Raw genomic sequence first — 15,819 nt, forward strand, 5'->3', positions numbered from 1 at the left:
AAAGAGACTGCACCATGCCATGCTGTTGGCTTTGACCATTCAGGAGGTGGCCAGAAGCCCAGGAGAGCAGGCAGCCTAGAGAAGCTTAAAAAAGGCAAGGAAACAGATTCTCCCCGGGAGCCTCCAAAAGGAACGCGGCCCTACCAACACCTTGATTTTAGGATTTCAGCACCGGGGTGGCTCAGCCGGTTAGGTGTCCGACTTTGGCTCAGGCCATGATCTCACAGTTCACGGGTTTGAGCCTCACGACAGGCTGGGCACTGGTGTTGTGGAGCCTGCTTGGGATTCTCTCCCTCTCTCTTCCTCTTTCTCTGCCTCTCCCCCACATGCACCCACTCTCTCAAAACTAACTAATAATAAGATTTAAAAGAAAAAACAAGGTTCTCTGCCCTCCAAAACTGTAAGATTACCAATGTGTATTGTCTAAGCCACTTCGTTTGTGGCAATTTCTTGTAAAAGCAACAGAAAACTAATTCATTAATGTTCTTAGGATTTGGTCACGGGGCCCACAGTATGGAAACTGGCTCCTGGCCCCCATCCTCACTCCAGCCAGGCTACCCATCCAATTCAGTGAGTTTATTTATTTATTTATTTATTTTTTTTTTAAATGTTTATTTATTTTTACAGAGAGAGAGACAAAGCATGAGCAGGGAAGGGGCAGAGAGAGAGGGAGGCAGAATCTGAAGCAGGCTCCAGGCTCTGAGCTGTCAGCACAGAGCCCGATGCGGGGCTCGAACCCGCAGACCGCGAGATCATGACCTGAGCTGAAGTCGGACGCTTAACTGACTGAGCCACCCAGGCGCCCCACAGTGAGTTTTTTTGTTTTTGTTTTTGTTTTTTTTCAACGTTTTATTTATTTTTAGGACAGAGAGAGACAGAGCATGAACGGGGGAGGGGCAGAGAGAGAGGGAGACACAGAATCGGAAACAGGCTCCAGGCTCCGAGCCATCAGCCCAGAGCCTGACGCGGGGCTCGAACTCACAGACCGCGAGATCGTGACCTGGCTGAAGTCGGCCGCTTAACCGACTGCGCCACCCAGGCGCCCCTACGGTGAGTTTTTTAAGCAGTGACTGGGAGAACTGTGTGTATGTGGTACTGGGGACACCAAAAACCCCCCAAAATAGCCAATACAAGGTCTAAAATTAAAAACACTGGAGACCTTGGCAGCCCAGTAGGAAGGGAAAACACATTTTCTGAGGCAGGTTCTTAATAACTCTGTAATCATTAAAATCTCGTATCACCCTATGAGTTAGGGATCATTATCCACGTTTTTAGAGAGGAGAAAACGAAGCTCGTGGAGGACCAATGGTCTACCCAAGGTCTACAGGCTCGAGGTCTGTGACTCAGCTCAGGTACATAAAAGGCAGTGAAATTCATCACCCCCACTACCTGGGAAGAGCCACGCGCAAGTCTGACCCCACCATTCCTCTGTCCAAAACCTCTTGGCGACTTTCAGACGCCAAAGGCTCACGGGGAAGCTGCTAAGGTAAAACACGAGATTCTCCACGACCCGGCCTGACCCACCCCTGCAGTACCACCTCTTGCCAAACTTCTCGAAGCCCTCCCCGACTCCCACCTCTGAGGTTTTACTGGTCGTCTCCTGTGGGTGCAATCTTCCCAAAAGGCCCCGGCTAACCCCTCATTCTCAATTCAGTCATCTCCCCCAGGAGGCCTCTCCCGGACTCCTCAGGTGGGTCAGGTAACCAAGCCGCCTGTGCTCACACAGCACGGGGTCCGACTTCGATCCCTGACCTTATGTCACAGAGATTTGGCTCCTTATCTCCTCTGCTAGACTGCTCGTGCTCTAAGGGAGGGGAGGAGGGGGGACTGAATTTTATCTCCCACTATCTACAATGTCAGCAACATAACAAGTACTCACTACTAAATACGTGTTGGGAAAGAGTTAAGAAAAGCGTATGCTATCGTGCAAAGAGAGACAGTACGGTGAAGGGGTCAGGAACGCACATTTCTAGAAGCAGACTGTTCAATTCAATCCCTGCTCTTTGAATTACCAGCTGTGTGCGACCTCAGGGAAATCACTCTCCTTTGCTGTAGTTCGGTCGCTTCAACTTTAAAATGGGCGTAATAACGGAAGCTACCTTGTAGGGTTCTGCTGAGGAATAAATGAGTTACTTAACCGAAAGCCACTGGTGCAGTGCCTGGGACGCAGCGAGCTCTCAAAACGTCAGCTACCGCTACCATTGGTTTTCGTGAATTCTTTCATTCATCAGACAAGACAAGCAAGGGTAAGAGAGTCAGTCCAACGACAGAAGAAGCCCAATGAGACGGAAGTTGGGAGGGTAGCCATGCTAAAGTCCTCATCCATCAACGTGAGGCACCAAGAGACACTGCCTAAAGCAGATGGATGGATCAATATGTATTCTGAAGGTTTACTCCTTAGGGTAAACAATGGAAGAATTAAAAATAATATAACAGACAGTTAGGGAAAAACAGATGATCAAAATTCCTCATCTTGCTTAGGGGAGGGTCAGCAGATAGTCACTGAGGTAAACAGACCACGAAATGGAGGAGAGAGCACGCTATTTAGACATGAAGAAACACCAATGAGGAGTCCTAAAAACAAACCACTGAAGATGATTCCTCCTGGACAGAAAGACAGAGGCAGGGTGGAGCAAAAGATTTTGCTTCTCATTTCATACATCATTGCGCTGTTTGAATTTTTTTTTTTTTTGTAGTGTTTGAATTCTTAAAATCCTGTCATAGGTCCCCCACAACCGCTGGGGGGGGGGGGGAGGAGTTACACACACACACACACACACACACACACACACACACACACAATAAAGTCGAAATGGCTTTGTGTTGTCACTCCTAAGGAGACAACCTCCTGAGGAATTAGAGTTAAGAGTCCAGAAGACGTCTCATCCCATCCAAAGGGCACATTTTGTATCTTGGGAACGAGCTTACTAGCCACACCAGTGGTGTGGGGGCTCTTCATCCCAACAAAAGTTATAGCAAAATAGGTAAGGATGAACCCCTGGGGCACGCTGCCTCCAGGCATCTGACCCCACCTACTTCCCGGCTATTTCTTCACTTATTCGTTCCACATGTTTTTACTGAATGTCTACCACGTGCCAGGTTCTGTGCTTGGCTCTTGAAACAGTGACAAGTGTGACTGGCTCACCCCTCTCTACTTATTGGATAAACGGTTTAAAGCCCTTCACACGCACTCAGTCTCCTTAAATTATGCCCACTGGCCCTAAAGTTGGGAGTCAGGATTGTAACGCAGGTCCTCAACTTAATACTCCCCATTTGCCTCTCCAACAGTTTCCCGAGTGGGAGATGAATACAAGTGCAGGGTCCGACCCAGTCACAAGTGAACAAAAAAACGTGATCGGACCAGAGGGGTTGTGGAAGAGAGCATTCAGCCCACGTGGGGTGTTGGCATCTCCGCCGGAAAAGTTGTCGGGATGGAAGTCAGGTACTCTCGGACCGGCTGTGGAACCTTGAGGGCTCGCTGTCCCCCTCTCCCAACTGTCAAATGGGGGATTTGCCACCGATCCTGCCCTTTTGGGTTTCGAATACGTCCTGAGTCCTGCCCCAGGGCCGAAGCCCCTCAATTCTCCCCAGCCACCTCCTTCCTAGCCCCCAACTGGCTGCTCCCAATTTCAGATTCTCAAGTCCAGGCCCCGCACTCACCCCATTCGGGAGGTTCTTCACGATCAGTCGCGACATGGCGCACGGTCCCCACTGGGTTGCGATGCCAGCGCAGGCGGACAGCGTCTTTCACCAACAACTTTCACGCTCCCGCTCTGGGGGCCGCCATCTTTGGCGAGCCGGAACAAGATCACGTGTTTCAGCCGTAAGCCCGCCCTCTCCGGAAGCAGGCGTGGCCGAACCGGAGCGACCCAAGGAAGTCACACCCCTCAAGGGGCGGGCCTGAGCGCTTGCATTCTGCGCATGCGCAGGCTGTTTTCGCCAGTAGAAACCCGTGGCCCCGCAGGCGCCCGGGGGCGCTGGTTGGCTGGGGTCTGCGTGGGGCGGGTTGGGCGCTTGAGTGCTGGGGAACACTCGGAAGTCGCTTTAGCCCCCTTCTGTATTTTCTTTTATTACTGAATCCTAAAACAGCCCGAAGAAGGCGGGGGGGGGGGGGGGCGTAAGGATTAGGGATGCTTGCCTCCCATTCAGAGATAAGGAAACTGAGGTTCAGAAAGGCTGCCAGACACCATGAATCTATGAGAGCGTCACTTGTAAGTATTAGAACGTGTCCATTGGAACTAAACATGTCTGTTTTGCGGGCGAGTCCGCTGGGAACCAGATTAAGGCAGCTTGCCCAAAGTCACAGAGCTGTGACATATTAAGTAGTATTAAGTAGTCTTAAGAGCTAGGATTTTTGAGGTTCGTTGGTTTCCTACAGGTGCTGTAACATTACCAGAAACGTGGTGACTTAACAGAAACGTATCCCTTCACAGTTCTGGAGGCAGGAGACCCCAAATCAAGGTGTGGGCAGGGCTGCACCCTCCTGGTAGTCTCTAGGGGAATATCCTTCCTTGCCTGGTCCAGCTCCCGGTGGCCCCAGGTGGCCCGTGACTTGTGATGGCATCCCTCCAGTCTCTGCCTCCTGTTGACAATGCCTTCTCCCCTGTGCATCTGTGTCAAATCCACTCCCCTCTCCTTTCTCTTACCGGGCTTAGAGCCCATCTCAAATCCAGGATGATCTCACGTCAAGATCCTTAACTTTCTATCTGCAAGGACCCTCTTCCAACTAAGGTCACATTGGTAGGTTCCAGAGTGCAGGGCATGGGAGTGTATCTCTTTGGGGGACACTATTCAACCCCCTTCGTGAGGATTTATTTGCTTTGTGTAGAGGGTTACTTGGAAGGTCGGATTTCGCCCTCTCCGCCTCTTGTAGTCCCTTCCGAGGAAAGCACACATACACATGTAAAAATGTACCCTCACACGCCTAGAGTGGATGATTTAAGGGATCACTTTATTTATTGATATTCGTGAAAATGCTCTTTAATTAAATGACAATTAGGGGGTTGTTTTCTGCACACAGAGACCCTGGTCAGGAGGGGCTGAAGCAGGCTTTATAAGGCAGCTCCAGGATATTAACCTTTTATGAGAGGGCAAGTGTGGGTTGCCCCACCAGTCCTGGCTTCATGTACTTTTATTTTATTATTTTCATGAACTGCCTTTATTAAAATGTGCGACTAAACGTAGCCTTCCCTAAAGAAATTCACAAATCAGAAGGTCTTTCAAAGGTATTAAAAGAAATCGAATGCTCTTTGCCAATCTGTGTGTCCCAATGCTGGGCCAGGAAAATATGGTCGCCACATGTCCGGGACGGAGGGACTGCTCCTGGGTTGTATTGCATATCCCCGTGCATTTAATAAACAGCCACGTTGTAACGTTATTATTAATCTTCCTGTTCTCCTTCCTTGCCAGGTTGTCTCTTGCCTCCTTTTCTCTCCCAGCAAATATAATCTGGGGGCACCTGGGCCCCACCAGACCGGCCTCTCTGATCACACTCAAGGATTAACAATCAGGTAGGTCTAAACCGGCTCTACCCGAAGCTGCCATCATGAGTGCGCTGGGGACTGTGGGAAGTTGTGTCTGGATCGTGAGGGAGTTACCTTCCCAGGGGGAAAAGGCTGCGGGAAGGACTTGGAAGGGTTTGGTAGAGGCAGGATAGAGAGAGGACAGGAGATTGGAGTCTTGATTTCCTCCACATGAAGAGTCTAATTATGAGAAGACATCAGATAAACCCCAAGTGGGGGACATCCAAAAAAAAAAAAAAAAAATCCCTGATCAGGACTCCTCAAAATTGTCAAGAAGTCTGAGAAACTGTCCCGGCCAGGAGGAGCCTGAGGAGACAGGACAACTAAATGTAACATGGGATCCTGGGACAGAGAAAGAGAAAGGCTGAGGACATCCAAACAAAGCATGCCCTTTAGTTAATAATACTGTATCGATTTTGGTTCCATTGTGACAAATGGACCATCGGGCTGCTAACCCGCAGGGGAACCTGGGTGCAGAGTGTGTAGGAACTCTAATAGTCTCACAACTTTTCTGTAAATCTAAACATGATTCTAAAATAAAGAGTTCATTAAATCTTTTTTAAGGATATTTTGAAAATGAAAGGGATTTGAGAGGTCGGTATTTATAGATGTGGAATAATCGCTAAGGTGTGTTAGAAAGGGCAAAAAGCAAGGTGCAGAAGAGAGAACTCTCTCTGCCCCTGCTTGCCTGATGCTAACCTGCCCCACCATGAGAAGACCGACCTTTGGAAAGGGCTTCTATCCAGTAAAATAACAACGGATGCCTCAAATGCCTTCAGGCATGATCCTTTCTACTTAAGATGTCTCAACCCCCTTCCCAGGGGCCCTGCGAAACCCACCTTCCTTCTCAAAACGTCTTTTGGTAAATGACTTAGATTTTTAAGGATACATCCAGCAACCATGACTCCCGTTCCCCCATCCAATCTGTTCTCCTTCCTACAGCAAACCACTGTCCAAAGTTCTCATCCATCTGTCTCTCCAGGGACAGCCAAGCTTGTGGTTGTCACAACAGGAAAGTAGCCACATCAGTGGATGTGTGTGTGGCTGTGTTCCAATAAAACTTTATTGATGGGCGCTGCCATTTGAATTTCCTGTCGGTTTCATGGATCCCCAAATGGTACTCGTCTTTTGATTTTTTTTTTTTTTCCAACCACTTAAAAATGGGAAAACCATTCTTGGCTGTGAGGTCATAGAGAAATGGGTGGCTGACCCAATTTGGCCCGGAACATAGTTTGCTGACCTGTATGTAGAAGCAACATGGGTAGAGAGCCTTTTCCTTTGAGCACCTCTCTTTGAGCCCTAATACACCTTAGCGATTATTCCACATCTATAAATACCGACCTGTCAAATCCTTTTACTTTTCAAAGTATCCTTAAAAAAATTTAATAAACTCTTAATTTTAGGGTTATTTTAGATTGACAGAAAAGTTGGGAGAATATCAAGAGTTCCCACTCACCCTGCACCCGGGTTCCCCTGCGGTTCACGTGGGCGTTCGCGTAGGCGTGGTGCATTTGTCACAATCCAACGGATATTGATACATTATTATTATTATTAACTCAACTCCGTGCTTTATTTGAATGCCCTCAGTTTTTTCCCCCGCGGAGGTTCTCATTTCCGTTCCAAGCGTTCCTCTGTTTCTTCCAACAGCAGCTTTTCTGGGGATCCTGACACCTAGTAGTCTAATGCAGCCCAGCAAATATCTGAGTGACTCCCGTGCAGGCACTGGGGCTACAGCCGTTAACAAGACAAGCGTCGTCCCTGTGCTCATGGGGGATCCCACATGAGGCAACGAATTCCAAGTGCAGTGAGCATTCTGAGAATTAGGATGTGGTTCCCCAGGGGACTTGATTGAGGCTGGGGCTTCTAAGAATCCCGGCTGGCCACATACTGGCTAGGTGGCCCCCAGCAAAGTACTGATCCCTGAGCCTATTGTCTTTTCTATAAAATTGGGTAATGGCTGTCAACACCCACGTGTCCTCACCGGGCTCACTGAGGATTAACATTCAGCCCACTTGACTTACCTCTCTCCGTGTATTATCGTTATTACAAGACTAGTTGTACTCATCATGGCCCTTCACGCTGAGACTCTTCCCCCCAGATCCAATCCATAACCACAGTGCAATCATCAAATTCAGGAATGTTTAGCATTGATATAATACTTTTTTCTAACACCGCGTATTCAAATTTCAGCCAGCGTCTCAACCACCATTTTGTCCCCTGGTACGTGATTCAGCCCAAGATTACACGTGGCAATCCCTTGTCACGTCTCTTTAGCCTCCTTTAATCTGCCAAGATTTCACCAGTGTTTCTTCCCCTGTCGTTCCCCTGATGGTTCCGAAGGCTGCAGGCCAGTCATGTTATACACTGTCCCTCAGGGGAGGCCCAGCTGGCATTTCCCCACGACTGAATTGGGGCTATGCTGTCAATCTGTCGCAAAGCGGGCGATGGGAACGCTCGTCAGCAGGGTAAGGGCCATCTGCCAGGCTCCTCTTCCGTAAAGGTTTTCCCTTTGTCATCTATAAATCACCCATGGGGTTTCTAGAAAATTTGACGGTATTTACAAAGGCTTAGCGGCAGTCAATTTTAGTTTGTACAGGGTTACACAAGTCCCGGACGACTGCCTTTCTATCCATTGACACACAGGGAAACTGAGGCCCCCAAAGGAGGAAACACTAGCTCAAGATGGTAGAAACCAAGGTCAGGTTCAAGCTGGGCTCCTCTGGTCCCTTCTCACCTGTGGCCATTCCCTGTAAGGGCGGCAAGGGAGGTGCTGGAGACCGCTACCCTGTATGTCACCACCTGACAGTTTCAGTGTGGCCCTGGCCATTCAGTGCCCCTCACCCCAGAATCCCCTTCCCCAGAAAAGCAGCCCCCTATTCCCAGGAACCTGCAGAGGAACCTTGATGGATGCAGGAGGCCATGGTAACTTGAGACAGGAGACCAGGTGTGAGTCACACCTGTGTGGACATCGGCTAGCTCACCTGTGACCGGTGGCAGCTGAGGACCCCCCCATCCCCCTGCCTCTTGGCCCTGCTGGGAGCCCAACATTGGAGATGTGGGGGGCCCTTCTTGCCCTTGGCGGTGAACCGTAAAGATTCACCTGGAGGCACATGGAAATCACAAATCATTCCTCACACAGACTGTGGCTGGGGGGAAACTGAACCCATTCTAAGAAGATCTGCCCACGGGGGTCTTATCCCAGGCTCTGGTGCCTCCAAATTCCAGTGCCTGTTGAACCTGGCCTGGAGGCCTGAGACAGGATGATCTGGGGGTAAGACCAGAATCATTGTCCTTTCTTTTCTTATTTTTTCAGCTGTACTGTGGGCAGATGCCCTGTCTCACATACAGAGGATCAAAAGGCTGGTTTGAGAAGGGAGTTCGTTTCCTGACCGGCCTCCAGGTCCTGTGAGGTCCAACCACTGACCACTGCTCCCAACTCAGCTGCAGCCACACTGGCCACTTTCTGCTTCTCAAATATGCATGCCTTGTCCTCACCTCTCATGGGTTGAACTGCATCTCTCCCCAAAATATCTAGAAGCCCTTGGAACCTGTGAGTGGGATCTTATTTGAAAATTAGGTCTTTACAGATGTAACTTAAGGATCTGGAGATGAGGTCATCCTGGATTTAGGGTGGGCCGTAACCCCAATGACTTGGTGTCCTTACAAGAAGGTCACACGAAGACACACGCACACAGGGAGAACTCTGATGGGGGAGACAGGGGTTGGGGGAGGCAGCCACCAGCCGAGAATTACCAGCAACCACCAGAAGGTGAAAAAGGTGAGGAAGGATCCTCCCCTAAAGACTTCAGAGAGACCACGGCCCTGCTGACACCTTCATTTTGGATCTCTAGTCTCCAGAAGTATGAGAAGATACATTGCAGTTGTTCTAACCCTCCCCCCCCCCCCGCCATTTATGGTAATTTATTACAGGAGCCCAAGGACACTAACACATCATCTCAGGGCCTTTGCCTGTCCTGAGCTCTTCTTTTTTTTTTTTTCCTTTACGTTTATTTATTTATTTTTGAGGGAGACAGAGACAGCATGAGTGGGGCAGAAAGAGAGGGAGAGAGAAAATCCCAGGCAGGCTCCACGCTGTCAGCACAGAGCCTCATGTGGGGTTCAAACTCACGAAACCACGAGATCATGACCTGAGCCCAAACCAAGAGCCAGAGGCCTAACCGAGAGAGCCACCGAGGTGCCCCCCGAATTCTTTCAACGCTTCACCTGATCGAGGCCAGTTCATCCCTTGGGCCTCAGCTTAAATGCCTCAGCCTGAGAGGACACATCCATCTACACTCGGTCCCGGCCGACACTGACTCTGAGTGTACTCGCCACCTTCCCCAGCGGCTTGTAACTGCCTAGGCGTTTGCTTGCCTACAGGTTTAACACTTGCCCCGCCTAGAAGGTACTCCTCAGCGGGCGGGGGCTGTGTCTGCTTTTGTTCACCGCGGTGGATGATGGCAGCCCCCTCCCCTGAAGGACTGTTTGCAGAGCCTCTCCCCGGCTGCAGAGAGCCGCCTTGCCCCAGGTCCTACCCCACCGTTTTGGCCTCGATCCACCGACTGCTTGGTGTGGGGGGTTGTAGAGTCTCGGCCTCCTTGCCCTAATTAGGGGCAACCCCGGAGTTTTGGCCGCTCTTCAAAATTCTTTGCGAGGTCTGCGAGGTCTCTTCTGACACGGAAGTTCAGCCGGGCTCATCCTTCCGGCCCTTCCTGCTCCTTCCCTGTCCTTGCCCGGGTTCCCCCCGGATCCCAAGAGCACCCCTTCATGAGCCCGCTTGTACTAAACTCCATCTCAGACTTGGTGTCCTGAGAACCCCATGCACAAGGATGTCCCGACGCTGGGCGCACGCGGGAGAGCGGTACCAACTGCATAAAAACAGTTGTTTGTGGCAAATGAATGAACTTGAACTGCTGTGGTCCTCCTGTCCTTAGCATCCCAGGCCAGTCACCCTTGTCTGCCTCCCTTTCTTTCCTTCCTTCCTTCCTTCCTTCCTTCCTTCCTTCCTTCCTTCCTTCCTTTCCTAGTAACGATCTCCTAAGCCAACAGGTGGCACACTTTTTCTGTAAAGGCCGAACTATTTGGGCTTCATGAGCCATGAAAGTCTCTGTCACAACCACTCAGTTCTACCATCGTGAGCAGCCACAGACAATACATAAGTGAATGAGTGTGGCTCTGTGTATTCCAATAAAATGTTAATGACGAGGCAAGGGGCCAGATTGCTAACTGCTGGCCTCGATTTACTTTAGTGGCTCTAAGGCACCGACACTCTGTTCCCTCTGCTTAGGTGTCAACCCTCCGAAAATAGAGAAAGCATACTTAGCTTGCAGGTCATACAAAAGCATGCCATGGGCAATACATGGCCCGTGGGCCACAGTTTGCCAACACTTGCTCCAGATAAATATTTTATGCAAGTGCACGTATGGACATTTTCAAGGCTTTTAAAAAAAAATGTTTTTATTTATTTTTGAGGGAGAGATGCAGTGGGGGAGGGGCAGAGACATACAGAGACAGAATCCGAAGCAGGCTCCAGGCTCCGAGCTGTCAGCACAGAACCCGACAGATCATGACCTGAGCCGAAGTCGGATGCTTGACCGACTGAGCCACCCAGGTGCCCCTAAACTGGCTCATTTAAACCTCACAATAACCCAGTGATGTGGGTACATTTATTAACTCCATTTTACAGATGAGGAAACGAAGGCATAGACAGGGGAAGTGACTCAACCAAGCTCACTCAGGAAGTAGGAGGTGACAAATCAGAGCCTGTGTCTTATTTGCTGCGGCACACGGTGTAGAAGCCACTCCCAGAACTCAGGTCAGGGTCAAGCTTGATGCCTCCTCTTTACTGGTTTTAGGTTTTTGTCTCTCAGTGCTAAATGCCGGTGGTGTTCCACAACCCTTCCCGCCTTTCTTCCTTTTCCTTAGTGCGGGGGAGGTATCTATCCTCACTTGGCGGGTCTTTGTGCGGCCAAGCCAGAAGGGCTGCCTGCAATTCCAGAGACCGACCAGCAGGGGGCGCGAGAGGATCACGTATAAACCCGTGCAGAGCAGGACAAAAAGGGGGACATTTCAAGCTGGAAGTTTCCAGGAGTAGGACGCTGCCCACAGGCCTGCAGGAGCAGCAGAGATATGGGTCTAATCTGGCCTGGTCGCAATGGATGGAGATTAGTTCTGATTTCACTCCATTAGGAAGACAGAACCCTGCCTCCTTGCGCCAGAACCCTGCTAAACTTAGCCTCTGGCTATATATAGGTTTGTCTGTAAATATTTCTGCGTAAGTAAATGGCTTTGACCCCAGGGGAAATTAAAGAAGGCCCACAGTGTCTACATGAAGACAAACAAGAGAGTTACCTGTCTAGGAAGGAAGGCAAGGACACTGTGCTGGTCAGGTTAGCAAGCAGGGGAAAAGGTCACCGTGGTCTTGAAGACACTTCGATGTAGAGGCCTTCTCCACAGTCCTGGGCGGGGTCAGGAGATGCCAAGGATACCAGGACCCTGGACCCAGGACCCGTGACAGTGGGATCCATGGCAGGTTGGGAAGCGGCACCCCATTAGAGATGCACACCATAAGCCCGGAAACTTGAGGTTACCTTGCATGGCCAAAAAAAAAAAAAAAAAAAAAAGAAAGCCTTTGTAGGCGTGATTAAGATTAAGAGGAGATGATCCAGGACTTTCCTGGTGGACCCGAAATGCAGTCACATGTGCTCTTACAGAAGGGAGAAGGTGATGTGAAACGGAGCAGAGGGCGATTTCAAGGCGACCGTGGCGAAGACCGCACCGAGCAGCCACGAGCCAAGGACCGCTCGCGGCCACCGGAAGCCGGAGGAGAGAAGCCGGAGGCGCGAAGCCGGAAGAGAGAAGGCACGGATCCTCCCCCAGAGCCTACGGAGGCCGGGTGGCCCGATGGACGTTCAGTTTCCACCCAGCGATCCCGATTTCCGATTTCTGGCCTCCGGAACCGTCATGAGACAATAAATCATTACATTTGTGGCAATTGGTTACAGCAGGAACAGGAAATTAATATAGAGCCATTGCTTCTGCAGGTCCAAAGGGGTGGAGGGAGGGTCACTGCCCAGGGCTGCCCAGAGGGGAGCTGAGGGCACAGGGAGGCACAGCCACTGTCTGGTGGCACTGTCACGCTGGGCACGGGGGAGGTCTAAGTGCCCAGTCCCCTGCCTGCCTCCCAGCGCTTGATGGTGCCTCCCATTGGCTGAACCGGCTGACAGGTGAAGGGTAGACGGGAGGCCTGCGTGATGGGGTCCGTGCAGGTCGGCCTCAGTTGGGCGGGGGTTGAAGGACAGCGGGTCATAACCAGCGCCCCTCTCGATGCCCCGCACGGGCCTGTAACTGGCCAAGAGCTCCCATTTTTCCAGGACAGCCCCCTATTTGGGTGGGTTTTCCGTCTTCTACAAAGACAACGTAGGTGCCCCCCACTGTGGTGCTTTAGGAACTTTCCCGAAGATACCTTCACTGATGAGCTTATGGTTTCCGACTCAGCAAAAACAAAAACAAAAACAAGAATATAATAATCCGTATTGGTGAAGGTGTTGGGAAATGGACAGTTTTGTAAGAGTCTGGGAAAGGTCGTGCAAAATTTTCTGAAAAGGTTATTTGGAAACCACATCAGGAGACTTTTTCACAGCAGTTGCATTTCTTGGGGCTTATTTTAAGGAAGTACTTAAATTTTTTTTTAATGTTTCTTTATTTTTGAGTGAGAGATCGAGCGTGAGTGGGGGAGGGGCAGAGAGGGGGAGACACAGAATCCGAGGCAGGCTCCAGGCTCTGAGCCGTCAGCACAGAGCCTGATGCCGGGCTTGAACTCAAGAACAGCGAGATCATGGGGGCGCCTGGGTGGCGCAGTCGGTTACGCGTCCGACTTCAGCCAGGTCACGATCTCGCGGTCCGTGAGTTCGAGCCCCGCGTCGGGCTCTGGGCTGATGGCTCAGAGCCTGGAGCCTGTTTCCGATTCTGTGTCTCCCTCTCTCTCTGCCCCTCCCCCGTTCATGCTCTGTCTCTCTCTGTCCCAAAAATAAATAAAAAACGTTGAAAAAAAAATTAAAAAAAAAAGAACAGCGAGATCATGATCTGAGCCGAAGTCAGACACTTAACCCTCTGAGCCACCCAGGAGCCCCAAGGAAATACTTTTTAACACATATTTGAAAATTTCAATTATGTACGGTTTATAATAGTGAAAAGTCAAAGCTATAGAAATGCCCAACAGTCCAGAATTGTTTCAAACCTTAAAAAGATTTTCTTAAACCATGGTGTATCTACACAATGGAGTTCACTGAACTCGTAAAAATAATGCCATGAGAAGATGTCCAATATATACTCATTGCAGTCTTCAAAACGTTATGTAGAGCATGATTCTATTTTGGTGTAAAACCCATTCTGTACACTTTTATTTTTTGCTCTAACCAGTCTCATGGTGATGGCTTCATGCATGTGTACATTTATTCAGCTACCACTTGTATAAAGATGTGTCCACACACACGTGCCAATGTATGCAGAGATGACTTCCGGAAACTGGCAGCGATGATGTCTACAAGAGAGGCTTCTCTGGGCACTTACACCCTGCCCGCTTCTTGTGGAGCTGGCATCCCCCCTCCCCAAGGGCTTCCTACCAACACCCTGGCACCAGGCAGGCTCTCAGGATCACGACGATGTGAATGGATAAGCAGCCCACATTCCTCATCCCTCGGTGAAAGAGGACAGCTCAGGTGTTTTCTACAGTCTCCCCAGACTTCCAGCTAGACTGAACCCCAGCTGTCCGCATCAGTAACGGGGCCACATCAGGCCTCATGAGTCCTGTAGGATCGGGACACATTTGTCTTTGAGGCATCTTTCCCCGTTAAAACACACACGCGCGCACGCACACACACGTATATGTCCTGTGCGTAAAGGATGCATACATTTTATGTATAACCACATGTTACACATATAATACGTGTATATATATAAATGTAACTGCACAGGCTTTATGCAATATTTATGTATACATAATATAACAGGGAACATAACATATATATATATATACATAGTATATGCCATATAGTTATATATGCTATACTATGTGTAACATGATACATAGTCATGTAACTCTTATAGTAATCATACACCTGTCTTATGACTGTGTTGCTATAAAGATAAATACAATCCAGGCTGCAGTCACTCCTTTCTGTTCATTATTATGACGTTCATTTTTTTTCCCCTCCCGATTAAAAAAAAAATTAACACTAAAACCTTTTTGTGAGCCCTTGAACTTGTCATGGGCCCCCGGCACTGTACCCGCCATTCCAAATGGCGAAGTCCTTTCCAGCAGGGATCAATTCATTTCCTTTTTTTTTTTAATTTTTTTTTCAACGTTTATTTATTTTTGGGACAGAGAGAGACAGAGCATGAACGGGGGAGGGGCAGAGAGAGAGGGAGACACAGAATCGGAAACAGGCTCCAGGCTCCGAGCCATCAGCCCAGAGCCCGACGCGGGGCTCGAACTCACGGACCGCGAGATCGTGACCTGGCTGAAGTCGGACGCTTCACCGACTGTGCCACCCAGGCGCCCCTGGGATCAGTTCATTTCCATCCAGGCATTGTTCTCTTTCTCTCTTCTCTCTTACTTCCCCACTCCCCAGCCAGTGCTCCCGGGCATCCGCTACCAAATAAAAGACTTTCATTCAAGTCTTTGTCTTGGGAGTCTGTGTCTGGGAGGTGAAGCCACAATTCTCTCCCTGGGAAGGGAGCTGTGGTGGGGGGGAGACATCCTTGTTTTCGTTTTCACCCCCCACGCTCATTTGCACGCTGAATTGTGTGAGGGTGAAGGTGGTGAGTTTCGCCGGCCTAAGTGGGTCACCCAACGGGGGTGGCTCTTCCCGGCTGCTGCAGGTGTTGGCACATGGACAGGCAGCCCCGCTATTGAAAGATCTTCGGATTTTCCCCCCAAAATGTCAGAAATTTTAGATTTTTCACATGACCTCTCCTGGCCTTTGAATGTTGGAACTGATAAAGTAAGAAACAGAAATTCTGTGAACCCAATCAATCAATGAATCGATCCATCGAGTACATGTGTCGGTTTGGGATCGTAGGCCACCTGTTTGTGGTCCGTGACTCCCCTTCTCCCCCCCCCCCAACCCTCTTCCATCTGGTTGGAATGGAGGCATGAAGGCAGGAGCTGGGGAAGCCATTTTGGACCATGAGGTAGAGGCTACGTTTATTGAAAATGGAAGGGCAGTGATAAAGAAGTTGCCACGCAGCTCCAGCTATCGCATCTACATTCCAGGCAGGAAGGAGGAGGAAAGAG

At 49.9% G+C, this 15,819-nt stretch overlaps 1 protein-coding gene and 1 long non-coding RNA gene across 5 annotated transcripts in view; one reads left to right on the forward strand and one right to left on the reverse strand.

Moving 5' to 3' along the window:
- The window catches only part of RBM19 (RNA binding motif protein 19), a 153,003-nt gene extending 149,206 nt beyond the window's left edge, over positions 1 to 3,797 (reverse strand). For all 3 annotated transcript variants that reach the window (XM_047088170.1, XM_047088171.1, XM_047088172.1), the window contains exon 1: positions 3,661 to 3,797. In XM_047088170.1, coding sequence (XP_046944126.1) covers positions 3,661 to 3,696 — 36 coding nt within the window. In that variant the 5' untranslated portion in view covers positions 3,697 to 3,797. The remainder of the gene's footprint in view (positions 1 to 3,660) is intronic.
- Positions 3,798 to 3,999: 202 nt separating this feature from the next.
- On the forward strand, positions 4,000 to 13,254 carry LOC124518445 (uncharacterized). Of its 2 annotated transcripts, none has more exons than XR_006963672.1 (3): positions 4,000 to 4,211; positions 5,410 to 5,510; positions 12,236 to 13,254. It is a non-coding gene; the product is annotated as an uncharacterized LOC124518445 (long non-coding RNA). The 2 variants fall into 2 exon arrangements; XR_006963671.1 differs by lacking the exon at positions 12,236 to 13,254 and adding an exon at positions 8,836 to 9,496.
- Positions 13,255 to 15,819: the final 2,565 nt, after the last annotated feature.

Source organism: Lynx rufus, unplaced genomic scaffold (genome assembly GCF_022079265.1).
Source record: "Lynx rufus isolate CCGP_SWC_20201006 ecotype Redwood Valley unplaced genomic scaffold, mLynRuf1.p SCAF_24, whole genome shotgun sequence".
Taxonomy (NCBI): domain Eukaryota; kingdom Metazoa; phylum Chordata; class Mammalia; order Carnivora; family Felidae; genus Lynx; species Lynx rufus.